The sequence below is a fragment of the Cavia porcellus genome, unplaced genomic scaffold (assembly GCF_034190915.1).
Source record: "Cavia porcellus strain 051 isolate PalLab524CR breed Dunkin Hartley unplaced genomic scaffold, mCavPor4.1 scaffold_6, whole genome shotgun sequence".
In the NCBI taxonomy this organism is placed as follows: domain Eukaryota; kingdom Metazoa; phylum Chordata; class Mammalia; order Rodentia; family Caviidae; genus Cavia; species Cavia porcellus.
Window position 1 is genome coordinate 79048438 of NW_026947489.1, and position 17234 is coordinate 79065671.

At 37.4% G+C, this 17234-nt stretch overlaps 2 protein-coding genes across 7 annotated transcripts in view; one reads left to right on the plus strand and one right to left on the minus strand.

Moving 5' to 3' along the window:
* Window positions 1-7364, minus strand: part of Efcab5 (EF-hand calcium binding domain 5) — a 170982-nt gene extending 163618 nt beyond the window's left edge. For 2 of the 4 annotated variants that reach the window (XR_010048216.1, XM_063251105.1), the window contains exon 1: window positions 6748-7002. Coding sequence is in view for 1 of the 4 variants with exons in the window: in XM_063251105.1 (XP_063107175.1) it covers window positions 6748-7002 (255 nt within the window). In the remaining 3 variants the exon portion in view is untranslated. Of the gene's footprint in view, window positions 1-6747; window positions 7003-7260 lie in introns of those variants that run through there. The other 2 variants (XM_063251107.1, XM_063251106.1) reach the window with 2 other exon arrangements.
* The window catches only part of Ssh2 (slingshot protein phosphatase 2), a 245482-nt gene continuing 235288 nt past the window's right edge, over window positions 7041-17234 (plus strand). Inside the window, exon 1 of one of the 3 annotated variants that reach the window (XM_013152202.3) lies at window positions 7041-7291. In XM_013152202.3, the coding sequence (XP_013007656.2) occupies window positions 7229-7291 (63 nt within the window). In that variant the 5' untranslated portion in view covers window positions 7041-7228. Of the gene's footprint in view, window positions 7292-13113; window positions 13132-17234 lie in introns of those variants that run through there. The other 2 variants (XM_013152201.3, XM_063251110.1) reach the window with 2 other exon arrangements.

Below are 17234 nucleotides of genomic sequence, written 5' to 3' on the forward strand. Positions count from 1 at the left end.
AACCTTAACTCAAGTTTGAATCACAGTGGCTCAAATAGGATCACAGAACTACTATGCAATAGTTTTATCAGCTTTTGAATGCATAATTAGAATAGAGATAGTGTTAGTTGGCAGAACCTCCACACTGGCTCTCTGCTTCTGGAATAAGGATCATGATAGTATGAAAGGCCAAGGTGAGGTCCTGGGAGATCTACACAAGAAGAGTAAATAAAAATCATTGTTTCTGTTTGGTGAGGGAATGAGAGATTATAGAGATTAATGACACCAATATAGAATTGAAAAAAGTGGGATGGTGGAAGCTGTGTGTGCCAATTTAACTTGTCTATTAACCTGTGAAGAAGTCAGACATATCTTAGAGAATGTGGATTGGTATAAATTTAATCAGCTGATGCCCTAATTACAACTGCCCTTCCATATGAAGTATCCTTACTAGAGTAAATCTTCACACCCTGTGTAGTTACAGACATACCTTTATGCTTATTTTTCCATATAAACTGGCAAGAAAAACTAGAAGCAGCTAGCTTTTAGTAGGCAAGGCCAGTAATACTATATGCATTGAGTATTTCTTATTCAAAATGATTAAGACAGGAAGTGTTTCATATTTCTTTTTTTTCAGATTCTGGAGTATTTATATGTACATAATATATCTTGGGGATAGGATTCATTCCTAATTAATATTAAATTCATTTATATTTCATATACATCTTATGAAGTCTAGATGTCTCTTCATACAAGCACATACTGACTTTTCTCTTTATTTATGTCTAATATGCCCTAGTTATGTCCAAGTGAGCTGAAGAATTATTGCTCCCATAATATAATTACACTCTGCAAGTTATAAATTTGTCATTACATAGTTGATATAAAAGATTTTGAATGGGTTTTTTTAGTATGTTTGCAGTACACAGTAAAATACATTCATAGTAGATAGTTAATACATGTACGTTACACACCTTAATTCTTTTTACATCCCCTTTTTCTGCCCCTCTTAACATCTTTTAGTCCCCTTTGCATTTGGCAAAGATCTAGCTCCATATTTTCTATAGTCTATCTCTTATTTTGTCCTTTATCTTTTATACTTTTGAGTTTCTCATGTAAGATATTTAAATTTATGTGTCTGATTTATTTCACTTAATATTATGGCCTCAAGGTATATCCATTTTCCTACAAATGACTCAAATTTATCCTTTCTGACAGAATAGAACTCAATTGTTTATAAATATCACATATTCTTTATTTCTTTACTTGAACAGTTTCTTAATCCAGTTACATTATTTCAAGAGATTTTCACATCGCATTTGTTGGTGGGCAAAGTAAGAGCAATGAGAAGCATAATATACACTGCAAGTTTAAATTGCTAAAATTTTTTTAAAGTTTTCTAAACTACTCATATAAACTAAACCTTATTCATAATTACTACCAATAATTTGAAAAGAGTACTGTCAAATTGTCATGCTCAGAAATTAAATGTAGTGACTTCAATCATAAAAACTATATAAGAAGCCAGAGGTAAAGCTCAATGGCACAGTGCCTGCCTAGCAAACACAAGATTCTGGTTTTAATTCCTGGTACCAAACAAACAAACAGACATACACTGTATAAAAATATTATGCTTGCAATAGGAATCTCAAGTTTTCGTCAAGTTCTTGATAAGCATTTATTTGGAAACATATAATACATTTACTTTATTTTCTTATTAAAAGTATCTGATATAAAGATAACAGAATTTTTCACCAAGCCCCAGGTAACTGTCCCCAAGTTCCCTTTAATTTATCCCGGTGTGGGGTACAAATATTATTTCTATGAATGCAATGACATATACACAAAAAGGTTAAAAACCAACAGTTTAAGCTTTAGATAAATATTTTTTAACATGAAATCCTTTGCAAGTGTGAGAAACATACAAGTGCAGCTTTCTGGAGAAAAAATAGTTTTATTAGATTTTCAAAGTTCAAGTTTTTTAAAGTTCAATAGTTTTATTAGATTTTCAAAGTTCAAGGAGTTGGCCTCAGGGATTTCAAGTTCTCTATAACTTCACCCCTGAAGAAGTAATGATACACGTTAAGAGGTAAATGATAAAAGGGCTAAGCAAGCCTCCAATATGATACAGGCAGCCAGAATGAAGGTGCTATACAACTAGAACTACTGTATCTCTTTGGCTCTGTCTTTGAGAATCCTATTTTGACCTCTCTCTTCTCAAATTAAGTTAAAGGATCATAAAATTTTCACTGTATCAGTAGATGCTACTACTCAGATCATCAGAAGACCAAGCAGAAGGTAGGGTGGAGTCCATGTATATAAATATGCAAAAAGAATAATTTCAAGCACAATTTAAAAAACAAATATACTGGGAGCTTTAGCCAAAGCCTTAAGGCCAATATCATGAAAAGTAGATTTGTCCAGACTATTTTCTCTGTGGAGTTCTCTGTAGAATTTTGTACATATCTACAATTCTACATATCTAGGTATATGTTATGGTTTGTGTTTGGATATCTCCCCAAAGCCTCATGCAGTCATGTAGGAGGCTGAATCTATCATTTGTGATTGGTTTGTCGTCTGTTCTGGGATTGGCGGTATGAGAGTGGCATACAATATAAAGGAGGGAAAGAGGTATGCTCCTCCCTTTTTTCCTTTTCACTCTTGTTGCTTATTGCCACTATAAACTGTCACCCCTCAGCCACACTTGCTGCTTGGAGCCTGCTGAGTATACACTGAAACCTCCACAAACTGTAAGCTAACTAAACCTTCCCTTACTTCATCTTGAGCATCAGGTATTTTGTCTCAACAACAAGAAAAAGAATAACCAAGACAGTATATTTCCCTTGAGGCCTAGCAGAGTCAACCGAAGTCACAGTACCACTAAAGTATACTATAAGTATTTGTTTGGTCTTTTTTTTTCTTTTTTTTATTGATACCAGGGATCGAACTCATGACTGCCTGCTTGCAAGGCAGGCGCTTATGCCGTTGAGCTAAATCCCCAACCCCTGTAAGTATTTGTTGATGTGTAGTATGACTAGTAGGCTATGAGCTTCTGAGAGGTAGATAAACATTTATTATATTCTTAAAACAGTACCTAGTATATAGTACACTACCAATATCTTCTCAATTAATGATAAAGCAACAAACATGTACCAAGAAAATTCTTAAAGCCATAGACATAGGTAAGGACTCTCTCTAAACAGAATGTCACTTGTACAAGAAATAATGAGAAGAATCAACAAGTGGCATCATATCAAATTAAAAAGCTTCCACACGACAAAGGAAACAACAAATAGAGTGAAGATACACTACAAAATGAAAAAAATTTACCATCTATTCCTCAGGACTAATATTTAAAATATATATAAAAAACTCAAAAAATTATACCCACCAAAATGAAGGCCCAATAAAAAAAATGAGTAACTAAAATGAACAGACACTTCCTAGAAGAAGTATAAAAGGTCAATAAATACATGAAAATAATGTTCAACATTTCTGGGCATTAGAGAAATGCAAATTAAAACATTGAAACCTCATCTTATACCAGAAAGAATGGCTTTGTTAGTTACTTTTCTCTCACTGCTGAGACAAAATACCCAATTCCCAAAATTAAGAAAGGAAAGGTTTATTTAGCTCACAGTTTGTGAAGGTTTCAGTTCAGAATCATTTGGCTCCAAGGCAGGATGGTATGGTAGAGGGCAATAGTTCATGGCAGCCAGAAGACAGCAAAAGCAACAAGAGCAAAAAGGAAGAAACAGAAGACTCTTTCTGTTCCTTATACTGTAAGCAGGTTCTCTACCCTAGGGTGTAGCACTCACATTCATAATCCCAACACTGGAACATGAATTACAAATTCTAGAAGCCTGCCCCCATGACTGCATGAGGCTTTGCGGGGGAAATCCAGACACCAATCATAACAATGGCTATCACCAAGAAATCAAATAACAACAAATACTGGAGAGAGTATGTGGTGGGGAGAATCCTGTTACATTATTGGTGGGAATATAAACTAGTGCAACTACTATGGAAATCAATAAGGACATTCCTCAAGATATTAAAATTAGAAATTCCATTTGACCCATCTATTCCCCTTCTAGGTAACTTCCAGAAACAGTAAAGACATCATAGTAATATATGTATATCCATGTTTATAGCAGCACAATTCATAATAGATAAATCTTGGAAGTAGCCTGAGGAACCATCAGTAGATGAATGGATAGAGAAAATGTGTTATTTATACATAAGGGAGTACTACTCTGTCATAAAAAGGATAAATTTAAGTCATTTGTAGGAAAATGGATACACCTTGAGACCACAAATTTAAGTGAAATAAATCAGACACAATATTAAATATCACTTTGTTTCTCTTATATGAGAAAACCAAAGTATAAGTAATTTAAAGAGCAAAATAAAAGACAATAGGAAACAGAAAGATAGACCTTCTACAAATGGGAAGGGGATCTAGAAATGAAAGGAGTGCTGGACATGGTAGTGTCCACTTGTGATACCAGTATTGGGGAGGCAGAGGCAGAAGGAGTGTGTGAGGTTGAGGCCAGTCTAAGCTACACAGTGAGTTCAAGCCCAGCCTAACTATAGAGTCTCAAAACCCTAACTATAACTGTTTCAAAAAAACAAAAAAAGAAAGAAGAAAGAAATGAAGTGCCAGAGAAGGGAGATGGGAATTAAAAAGGATAAAATGATACATATATGTATCAACTCAAGATGACTGTATTCATTAGGTATCACAAACACAGAAAAGTAAGTAACAGGCACCAATGATTTCCAAATCTAAGATTCTTTAAATAATAATATACCAGGAAGAGATATTTTCCTTGTAAATTAATACATTAACTTCATGATGAAAACAATGTTGACTTTGGTAATTTATAAACCATTTTGACCATAGATATGCTTAATAAAAATGTTCGACTTAACTACAGATGACACAAGTCTTAACCAGTAATCTAATCCTACTGTCAAGAAAAGGTACAAACCATGTCTTTTTCTCTTTTGCTTTATTTTCTGCATATAAAAAGTGGACTAATTTGGAAAAAACTATAAAGAATACAATGTAATCTTAATCCCACACAGATTTTAGTTATATACTACCATACATGATCTCATTTGAGTATAAGAATCCTGTGAATTACGGTTCTGTTGTAGAGATAAAAGAAACTAAAGCCCAAAAAGTTCAAGTCATCTGCACAGTTTTACAGAGACAGAACTAAAAATTAACTCTTCTGATTTGTGAGGTAGTGCTGTTTTTCTCTGTAAGGTTAGTAGAATTAAGTTTCTCCTCTTCCAGATGAAAATTTTTTCTTTTTTTCCTGTAGTGCTGGAGATAGGGGTTCACATATGCTGGGAAAATCCTCTACCTTTGAGCTACATCCCTAGCCCCAGATGAATTTAACAGTATGTGACTACACAAAAGCAGATAATTGGTCTTGTCATTCCTATATCACTGAGTCAACACACATTACTAACGCACTAATTTGTTAATACGTTTTCTAGAATGATACATTGGTTTATAAGCCACGTCCTCATTTATGTGAGCTCATTCAGCTTTCAGCTATGTATGCTGCATTTATTGGGTCTGTATGTAGCTTCCTGTTTGGTCTCTTACAAATCGGTTTAAAGTTCTTACTTCTGAACCTTGCCTTCGCTTCCTGTTTACTATGGAGCTCTGGGAAAAACACGGGTTTGATTGTTTAATCTGTGAATCATGTTCGTATCTTTGTTTAATTTTATCGCAGGCACTCTTGATCACCACCAGGGGGCAAAAGCCTAGCAGATGGCTTCTCTGCAATACACTGCAAACAGGACTGTACAGTACACGGACCCTCAGTGTCTGATTCTTGATGGAACCTCCCTGCTAATTATTTCAACCACAAGGCCCCAGGGAGAGAACAAAGGCTCAGTACAGAGGGCTCTTGTGGCACTTAACCATACAGCAACCAGAAACAGCTCATGACATCCCTGTCAGTCTAAAAGGAGCAATAAGATCCAAGAGCGAGTGACAAATAGAAGATTGATTTTAGTAACTACAAACTCCTCTGTGTGTTTTTTACAGCTTTGATATGTATGGTGTACTTACCAGCTCATCCACTCAGAAAGAGCTCTGTCAGTTCTCTTGCTGTGTAAATACTAAGCAGTGTTCACACTGTTTTTTCCCTTTTTAAATTTTGATCTTTCATTACATTCTTGGTTTATGTATTGTGGATGGTTTATCTTTTATAAAATTATTCTTTTAAAATATTCATAATCGGCATTTTCACTTACGTCTGGGAAATAATGTAACCTAGAAACCAGGGAGAAGAGAACTCAAAGATCAAATTTAATTAGTATCATTTCTTCACAGCAGGAAGCAGACAGGAGGTAAACAGCAAGTAGGACTTTTACAACTCGGTGAGCACAGCTCTCTCTGCCTCCACTCACAGCCTCTTTTTCACCTGAGGAGCGATGAATGACTTTAGATAGGTAATAGAGGAAGCATGCAGGTACCACGAAGCTTTGCAGCGTTTATGAAGAAAATACTTCAAAAAGTCTCGTTATAAAACACGTACCGAAAGGTGGGAAAGCTCAGGACCCCACTCCCGCCCCCGAGCGGGGTCAAAGGGAGGAAACTTGACTCCAGATCCAGCCCAGTCTCAAACACACCCTGTGAAAGCGTCTGAACCCCCGCAGAACCCTTTCCCACCAGAAACGGGTTTGCCTCCGATTTCTACCTCGGTTTCTTCTCTCTAAGGCTGGCTAGGCTGTACGCCCTACCTCATAAAATGGTTGTCTCTCAGGGGAGCGAGGACTCCTCACTCCGCCGGCCGCTTTCGAGCCCTTCGCCGCCCCGCCCCGCCCCCCAGCAAGCGCGGTCTCAGCGCCAGGAAGGAGCCCCGGGAGGGGGCGGCGGCCCGAGGCGCACGCACACTGCCAGCTTCCGGCAGTCCAGGGGTTAAAACGAAGCGGCGGCGCGCGCTGAGGGGAGAGGCGGTTGCTGACAGGTGGCGCCTGCGCACTAGGAGCGCTCATTGTGCCCCGCAGCTGCCGAGCCGCCCGCCAGCCGCCCGTTCGGCGCGTCAGTCAGCGGAGAGTCCAGTGTTGGGTGCGGATCTAGAGATCGTTCCCGCGGCCTCTTCTTCCCGTTCCCCTCACCCCTACCCCGTACCCTTCACTCTCTTCCCGGCTCGATCACCCCCCCTCCCCCCGCACACTCAAGACGAGAATGTCCTGCCCGGAACAAGCTAGCAGCGCCTAAATGGCTTTGGTCACGGTCCAGCGGTCGCCTACCCCCAGCACCACCTCCAGCCCCTGCGCCTCGGTGAGTCCCTCCCGGCGGCTGCTCCGCTTGCTTCTGTCACTGCGGCTCCGCTTTGCCTCAGCGGGTCCCGCCGAACGCCACTGCGCACGCGCCGCGCCGCTTCCCAGGCCTTGGCACTCTGCTGCCGCGAACCCCCCACACCCTCTTCTTACAGATGAGCTGCGGGAACTGCAAGACGTTGGTTTATTGCCCCCATCACCCTGAGCACCCAGCTTCTCACAGTCCTCGCCCTGAAATCCCGGGTGGCATGCCTTCCAATGCTTGAGCATTTCCTTTCGGGAATGAGTCATTTTTGCTTTTCACCCTCCCCCTTCTGCTCTCTGTTGCTCTGCTGCAGGGAGGAGACCGAGGGTCTCCAGTGTTGGCCCTTACCCATACCTACATCCTCTTACCCACACCAATTCAGGAACCCTTTCTGTGTTTGCACGCTACTTCCCCTTTTTCAGACTCGTCTTGGTATGTGCCTGCTCACCTAGTCACTTGCGGTCTTTCTTGAGCCCTGTACTGTTCAAGCTTCATTGGACTACTGAACCGTAGTTATTCCTCGTCTCTTCCCTTCCCCAAACGGTGGCAGTTGGGTCTCCTCTGCTTCTTGGATTTCTAACCTTTCTTCAGTGAGGTCTTGAAGCATCTTGTGCTCTTCAATGACCAGTCCTATTCATTTCCACCTTATAGACATTTATGTGTTACATTCATTGCTAGTGATCATTCTTGTTCTAAGGTCATGTTTGAGTGGCTTTTTACTTCAGATGCCTATGCCAATAAAGCATGCTTCCCAATGGACAATATACAGTGTCTGCCCTTTTCCTGCAGGGTCTCTCTTTGCCTTGCTCTTTGGCTCAGCCCCATTCCTTTGCAACTATTTCCTAGGCTTCAATTTTGAAAATATTTATTTAAAAATAAAATATTGCACCACTGGAGCAAAACGGACTTAAAAACCCCCCAGCATCTAGTTGTTTTAGAAAGAAACAGACTAAATGGAAATGAGAAAACTATTGAATTTCCTACAGAATTGTGATTTTGAAAGTATTGTTGGTGGACTTGGTAGCAGCAAGTTGCAAAGAGGTATTCAAAAACACTGTACTGACTTCCATTATATAAAAAGTTGAATTACTCAAAATTTATTAACTGAGACATACGGTTTCATATCTTCAAAAAATGCTGGCCCATGATTTTACATAGGATCTTGAATTTGTTTTCCTGTGTGTGCATAGCTGTGTTTTCATCTTTTCTGTTTTCTTTTGCATTTTGTGTGACCAAGTTGACAATTTTATCTTAAAGGAGTGGTTCTGTTTCAAAGATTAATTTATTTGTAGTATTCCAGAGAGTAGACTAGAACTAGGATTCTTGGACAGAAGTTTAGGAAGGCAGATTTCTAGTGATTGAAAAGAATACAGTGGAATACACCGCCTTGTAATACTTTGAGTATCCATTGCTGGAAGTGCAAGTATTCAAGCAAAGGCTGGGAAGACCTTTCATCTGGGTGGTGGATTAAAGAATTCCTGCAGGTGGTGACTTTAAGACTCTTTAAGATTCTGTGATTTGAGAATTATTGTGCGTTAAAGCTGATAAAACATTTTAGGGTCCTCTAAAAACAAGTACCATAAAAATAGAAATTTAATGTATTTTATGTGAAGTACTTCAGGGTAGATTTTGGAAAGTCATTAACGTACCATCAGACCATCTTAATTCACTGTACAAGTGAACTCTGGTTTGTGGTTAGGAGGCCAGATTTTTGGCTAAGAAAGCAATTGAGAGTTCATACATACAGATTAGAAATCAGTATCATAGTAACATTTTCCCTGGGCATTTTTGAAAATGGTTTATGCTAGAATAATACATTTATTAAGTTGTTATGCCAATTTCTTGAGGTGATTGATTAGTATACAGTATATTCCTATCTACTTGATTTGGCTTCATTAGCCACAACTTGGGTTACTAAAAGTGACTGTTACTCTAATAGTCACTTTTGACATAGGTAATTAAATTGATCATGTGGTAAACTCGGTTGTTAATCCAAATCACTGATATTTCTATATGTACTAATCTGGTCATTTCAGTTGTTTATACTTAGCCTTTGGGTACAAAGGAATCCTGGCAGGGTATGTGTAACAATTAGCATTGTAGTGTGACTGATAAGCCAGTTATCTTTCCTTTTAAATTTGATTTCATACAGAGCTGTATGCAGCTGAGTTGTCTTATGGTCCTTGTGCTCCATGTTTGGCTGCTGTCCAACCTGCGTATATTTTGCTGTTGTATCTCTTCCAGCATGAATTGGTTTGGTTAGTTGTTTTAAAAGAGAGAGTGTAAAGGAATCTAGAGAATCATAAAAGAGAAATTTAATTTTGTGAGGTTGGGGATTTATTTTTTCCATTAATCACTATAATTATTCTATTTTCACTACAGGAGAAAAATGTGGAATATGTTAATACTGTTAGTTCTTCAGTAGACCTTCATTAGGTACTAACCAATTAATCACCTTTCTAAGCCACTATACATACTAAGATGTATAAGACATTTACTGTCCTAATGGACAGTAAATGGACCACAAAATCCAGCTACCAGGGGCAGAGAGGAAAAACAAACATGAGGTAGGAGGTTGGAAAAGGAGAGCAAGAGGAATGATACTGTATGTATCTGAGGAATGAGTTCATAATGCTCATAAGTATTGTCTAAATTCAGATTAAGATAAATTCACCACTTGCAGTTATAATAAGAGTTATAAAAATATCTAGCATCTCTTGGGTCCAGGCATCACGTAAAGTGCTTTATATAAATGGATTAACTCATTTACTGTTCATAATATGCCTCAGAGGAGTTGCTCTTATCCCCATCGTATGTACTAAGAAACCGAGGCAAGACGATATTAACGAATATGCCATGTGTCACTCAGTCAATAAGGGACTGGAATTGTAATTCAAACACAGATTGCCTAACTTTAAGATCTTCCATGTTTCCTAGAGCATATCGTACCCACAGAGTATCCCAGATAGAGAGAAGCTGTATGCACCAAGACTTAGAGACAGAAAAATACAAAGCATATCTAAAGGAATTAAATAGGCCAGCTTGAGGAAGAGTTTGGAGGAATCTTAAGAGATAAAGGTGAAGAGATACCTATGGCTGTGTGGAGACATCTGAGCCTAAATGTTTGAACTTGTTGGAGAAGGTAATAGAGACGCCTCAGAGATTTTGAACAGATATGCCCACAGTAGTGTTTTAAGAAAATTGATTTAGGAGCTATGAACCAGAGGGGGTTCCCAGAGCGGGAGCTATGAACCAGAGAGAATTTCTTGAGTAGAACCTAATAGAGGCTATTGCAGTCCAGATGTGAAACAGAGCTGCCTGAACTGGGACTTCTAAATTGGCAGTGTGGGATAAAGGGACAGAGATTGTAGAAAAGACTCAAAGGACTTAGGTATTGATTGAATATAGGAGGAAAGAAATTAGATGTCAATTCTTGGAATATATAGTTCTTCCTAGAAAATAAATGCTACATGGGACTGGAGGTATACTTCAGTGGTTCAGTGCTAAGACTTAGTGTTTAACATGTGAGAGGCCCTGGGTTCAATACCTAGCAACAACAACAACCAATTATCTTTTTCCCTCTATTCTTTTTTGGTATAAATTTTCTTTTTGTAGATTACATTTTTCTTTTTTAAGACAAGATCTTACTGGGTGGTTTAGGCTGGCCTGAACTCAGGGTAGCCTAGACTGGCGTCAGACTTGTGGCAAACCTCCTGCCGTGGCCTCCCAAGTGCTAGGATTGCAGGCATGTATTCCCATGCCTTGCTTTATAATTTACTTTTAATTTAAAAATTATTTTTGTTTTTATTTTTAATTGATCCAGTAATTGTACATAGTTATGGAAGACAGGACGGTGATGATTTGAAATGTTAACACAATGTATAATGATGAGATCAGGATAGTTGGTATAGCTATCATTTTAGACATTTTATCATTGTTTTGTGATGGAGAAATTCAAAATTCTCTCTGCTAGCTATTTGAAAATATATAATTATTGTCAACCACTGTTATTCTACTCTGTTATAGAATATTACAAGGTATTTCTCCTATTCAGCTGTATTCTTGTACTAGCTATCTTTTCTCCTTTCCCTACACCTTTTCTAGGTTCTGGTAACCACTATTTTCTGACTTCTCTGGATCAATTTTTTAGCTTTCATGTATAAAAGAGAACATGCCATATTTGTCTTTCTGTGCTTTCTGTGCCTTGATGTAATATTCTCTAAATCCATCCATTTTGCTAGAAGTGATAGGATTTTTTTGCTGATATATATATATATATATATATATATATATATAATTTATATATGTATCATATTTTTTTCTCTGTTGATGAACACCTAGGTTGATTCCATAGCTTGACTGTTATGAGTAGTGCTGCAGTAGACATGTGAGTGCAGATGTGTCTTTGGGTATACACCCAGTAGTAGGATTTCTGGATCATCTGGCAATTATTTCTGGGTTTTTTTGAAGAAACTTCATACTGTTTCATAATAGCTGTACTAATTGATATTCCCTCCATGAGTGCATAAAAATTCCCCTTGGCATCCTTGCCAGAAAAAAATTTTACTTTTTATTGACAAAAATTGTATATATTTATACAATATGCAACATGATGGCTAGATATAAGTGTAATATTGTAGAAGAGATTAAATAAAGCAAATGTATCCATCACCTATTATACTTTTCTTTTGTGATGAAAACATTTAATATTCCACTGTCTAGCAATTTGTACGTGTATAAGGCAGTATTATAGTCACCATGCTGTACAATAGAGTTCCAGAACACACTCTGCTGAAATTTTATACTATTTGATCAATAACTCCTTATTAATCCAAGGTCATATAATAATCTTTCACTTTTCAACAGTGCTTTATACTTTGCAGAATGTTTTTGTGTTAGTGTGTAATTTAATTATAAGATTAAAAGACACTACATGTTACAAAACTGATGAGTATAGAACCTGCACTAGAATAAACTCCTTGGTTCCTTATCCAGATATCTTTCCATGATATGATAAGAGAAACATCGTTGGGCATACATATTTGACTGAATTTTGGAACATTTATTAAGATTTCAAGTAATGCATTTATTGGGTCACAGAGTAAAAATAAATTTGAGACTCCTGTTACATATTTATTTCTTCTAAAAGGTTACTCTATTTTAAATACATATTTGAACTAGCATAGTGTAAGAAAGTTCATTTCTTCTGATTAACACTGGGTATTCTCATTTCACTTGTTTATGATTGCTAATTTTTGAGAATAGAGAATACCTAGTTGGTTTGATTTGTATTTGATTATTAGATAGAGTGAATATTTTTCAGGTACTTAGTAGGAAATTTATATTAACATTTTCAAAGATTAATTTGATATAATTTACAAATCCTAAAATATATCTGCTTTAATAAGGGTAAAATTCATTGGTTTTTTTAAAAGTAAATTTAGAGCTGTGCAGCCTTTAGTTTTACTCCTGTGTTTCTTTTCTGTAAGCTATTTGTTCATTTGCTCTTGAATTCAGTTTTTATTATTGTTAGAATAAAATCTGCAATTAAAATTTTTGCTAGTGAGAACTTGAATGAGCCAGTCTTGCTTAGCTCTTCAACCTTGTCACTTCCCAAGGCCCTGCACTGCACACTGCTCACAGTTCAGCCACATGCCATGCTCCCTTTGGTCTCTAGGCTTTTGCACATGCTTTTCCCTTTACCTGGAGCACTTTTCCTTCATCTCTTTACCTAACTAATTACTACTCATCCTTCAGGTCTCAGCTTAAATGTCACTTCTTCTGGGAAGCTTCCCTGACTCCACCCCCAGACCATGGTAGGTGCTTCTGCTATGTGCACCATAGCACCCTGTAGACTTAGCCATGGTGGCTCTTACCTCTTTACTGTACTTGATTGTTTGACTGTATATCTCCTCAAATAATCCTTAAACTAAGGAATGGATCCATTTGTGTCTTTTTGAATTATCAAGGCTCAAAAGTATTTGATGCATGGATCAATTAATGAATCAATGAATATAGTCATATTTAGCTTTTTTTTTCCTATTTTGAGTTCTTCCATTGTTTATAAAAATAGAAAGATAGCCCAATAAATCAGTTTTGGTGGCATATGCCTGTAATCCAAGCTACTTAGGAGGCCGAGGCTTGGAGTGTCCACAGGTTTGAGGCCAACCTGGGCATTTTAGCAAGACTTTGTTTCAAAATTAAAAAAAAAAAAAAAAAACGTCTAGGGATATCGCTTAGTGCTCCCTGGGGCAGTAGGTAGGTAGAAAGAAAGGAAGCAAGCAAGGAAAGAAAGAAGGAAATAAGGAAGTAATCCATCCTAGAAACTAAAAGGATTTAAGATTTTTTTGATGTAGGTTGCCAAATTGTCCTCCAGAAAGGTTGACTCAATCTTAGTTTATAATTAATACATAAAAATATTTGATGGTACCCTTTTCTGAGTATCTTCCTCATAATATATCTTCTTTATCATAATCCTAGCTATTGTTTACTGAGCACCTAATGTGCTAGACCTTGAACTAAGTATCTTTGTGTATGCTAGGCAAGCATTCTATCACTGAGCACCCACTACCTCCTTGTACAGAGTATCTTAAATGCATTGTTATTTAATACTCACATTGCTCATATAAGGGTTGGTATTGTTATTCTTACTCTCTCTCTCCTTTTGTTTTTTGGTCCTGGACATTGAACCCAAGTATTTACTACATGCACTAAGCACACACTACCACAGAGCTATGACACTATCCCTTCTATCACTATTTTATAAAGGGAATTGAGACTCACAGAAGTAAAGTAAATTTGCCAAAGTTATAAGTATGATATCTAATCCAGACTCCTTTTTTAAAACCACAAGCAATAATTGTTTTAATTTATTCTTTTTTATTAGAGATTAAACATCTTTTCAGACATTTGCCTGGGAAGTGCAGAGGATGAATAGATCTTTGCTACTCAAAAATTATTTTCAGGTTGAGCATTACACGTCAGTAATCCCAGCACTTGGAAGGCTGAAGCAGGAGGATCACAAAAAGTTCAAGGCCAGCCTAGGCTACATAGAGAGACCCTGTATCAAAAACAAAACAAAACAAACTCCCAAAACCTTCAGGCCTCTCATCCTTCCTGTCTGGCTTTATGTGAGAGGTAGTAGACTCTAGGTGGCGAACCTTTTAGAAATTGAGTGCCCAACTGCCACCTCGCTTATGTACACAAAGCGCCAACACTGCTGTTAAATCTAAATACGGAGGATTTAATATAAAAAAAACTCGTACATTAACATTGTTTTGTCTTAAAGATGAATAACTCATATGTCATAGGTTTGCCACCACTCCTCTAGATTATGCTTAGTCTGAAAATGGCATTATCTTTAGCATTATCTTCTTATGTGACACCATGAAATTATCATTCCTGGTTCCAGAAACCTACAATTTTACTGTTTTTTAAAAATTAAATGTCTGCTGTCATGTTGAGTACAGCTCTAGTCAGTACCAGAAAACAAAACCAAAACATGACTTGTTATAGAAATATAAGTACATATTCATGTTTTTCATTTATTTGTTCATTCATTTAAAAAAAATCTATGACAGGGAAACAATTTCCAGTAGAAAAACTAGTTATTGATATGACCTTTTATCCAACCTGAAATATGCTAGAGGCTGGGTGTACATGGAAGAGACTTAAATGTCTTGTTAATTAGCAGATATTTAATGAGTGCTATTTTATGCAGGTAATCCATTTCATTCTCTTCTTCTAGTACTGAACCCTTTGCAGGCACGTTGGTAAATTGCCTTGCTTTTTCCTGCCCTTGAGCAGGGCAGTTGCTGTCATTGTGTCCCTCATTTTCCTGTTTGTCGAGGGAAACGTTCTTGGCTCTGAAATCTAGTGAAGAGTCCTATGAGTCCTTTTCCAAAGATTGGAAAAAATAGTTATTGAGTAGAGAGGATATGCTTATAAATAATAGGGGAAGGTAGTATTATATTCCAGCCTGCATTTTATGTAACTGATTCAGTATTTTTAAAAGTTACTTATATCCCTTTTTCTATGTACTTATACTGTACTTGAGTCTGAGAACATCTGTTCTACTGGAAATCCAGCAGTTAAATTAGTCTTTGGCCTCAGGAAACTTAGAGTAGAAATAAAAAGATTAATATTTGAAAAGTAATTAAATTGCAGTATAGTAATCACAAATATATATGTAAATCTTGAAAAAGACAAAGAAGGCTAACAGGAGTTTCTGAGTTGATGGGGCTGAGCGTGGTGGTGCACACCTGTATTCCCAGCTATCGAGGATGCTGAGGCAAGCGGGCCAAAAGTCGGAGGTCAGCCCAGGCAGTTTATTGATATGCTGTCTCCAAACAACAGGCTCAAGGATGTAGCTCAGTGATAGTGTTTGCCTGGTATATGTGAGGCTGTGAGTTCAGTCCCCAGTTCCAGGAAACAAAACCAAAATTGACAAAAACATTTGAGTGGGAATTGGTAAACAGAGGGTGTATAGCCGGAGAGAAGAAGCATTCTTAAGTGTGCACTTCAGGCGCAGGACTAGAAATATGCACATATGCACGTGCTGAGAACCACTGTTGTGGTGCTGAGGGCATCTCAAATGAGAAAGTGAGGGCGGGGAGCTAAAATACTTTCTGCTGAATTTTAACATCTGGTAGTAATACCTTGAATACAGTGTATATATGTTCTCTTGAATTCTCTTTAAAGTGATTCTTAAAATTTGTGATTATAAGCAAGGAACTTTGAAGTTAACTTGTTTTGAAAGGAGGGCACTGCAGATTGAACCCAGGACCTTTGTATTGAGCTATATTCTCTCAGCCCTTTGTTTAATTTTATTTTGAGACAGGGTCTTGCTGAGTTGCCCAGGCTGGGCTGAAACTTGCAGTTCTCTTGTCTCAGCCTCCCAGAGTGCTGGATTACAAGCGGCACTACCATGTCCGTGTGTGTGTGTGTGTGTGTGTGTGTGTGTGTGTGTGTGTGTGTAAGGGGAGGTATTGGGATTGAACCTGAGACAAATTTTAAATTTAGCGACAGTCTTGCTGCTGGTATCTTAGTACTTGAGAAATTCAGCTCAGCAATTTTTTGAGAACCTTCTCAAACACTGTGGGGTTGTATAAGGCATTTACTCCTGCCTAAGATTTACAAGTCTGGTGGAGAAGGTGGCTATAAACTGAGCATGTATAATCAAAACCCTCATTTCCTGAGTGTAGCATGGGGATAGAAACCCAAGTGTGCAAACAGAAGACTTCAGTACAATGGGGAAAATGGGTAAGGAATGCAGAGTAGTATAACTGGAAAAGATAGATGAGCAAAATATGTTTGCAGCTAAGAAAATGAAAGATTTTTTAAAAGAAATATTATAATGTCTTTCAGCTTCATTCACAATTAGAAGCCAATTTTTGCCCCCTAGGGTGACTATTGTAAGATGTTGTTGTCTAAAACATGACAGCCTTAGATATCAAAACTTCTGTCTTTGGAAAACAGTGTTAGTGAGTATTTATTACTTTGCCTCTCACCTGTTGTTCATCTTCTGCCTCTGTACCTTCTCACAGTTAAAGAAAAAAGCAAAACAATACAACAGATCCTTCTCTCTTTTTGCAAGGAGATAAGGGAATGAAAGAAATTAATTTATTAAAGTTGAAAAAAGATATCTCCATGCAGCTTGCTGGAACAATGATTTTTCTGTCGTTACTACAGACATTTTATAGACACATTAACATTTGGGAGAGCTCTTTCTTCAAATTACAGTATTTAGCATTGTCTCAGGTGAGAGTTAAGATAAACTGCATGTGACCATCTCACACTCATTATCTTAATCTATTGAGGAAGCTCATTGATTCTTTTGAGAGGGTGATTATGGTTTAGAATAAAAATAATAACTAGAAGAAAAACAGTAGGGAATGGGGAAGCTCTAAACGTATTTTTG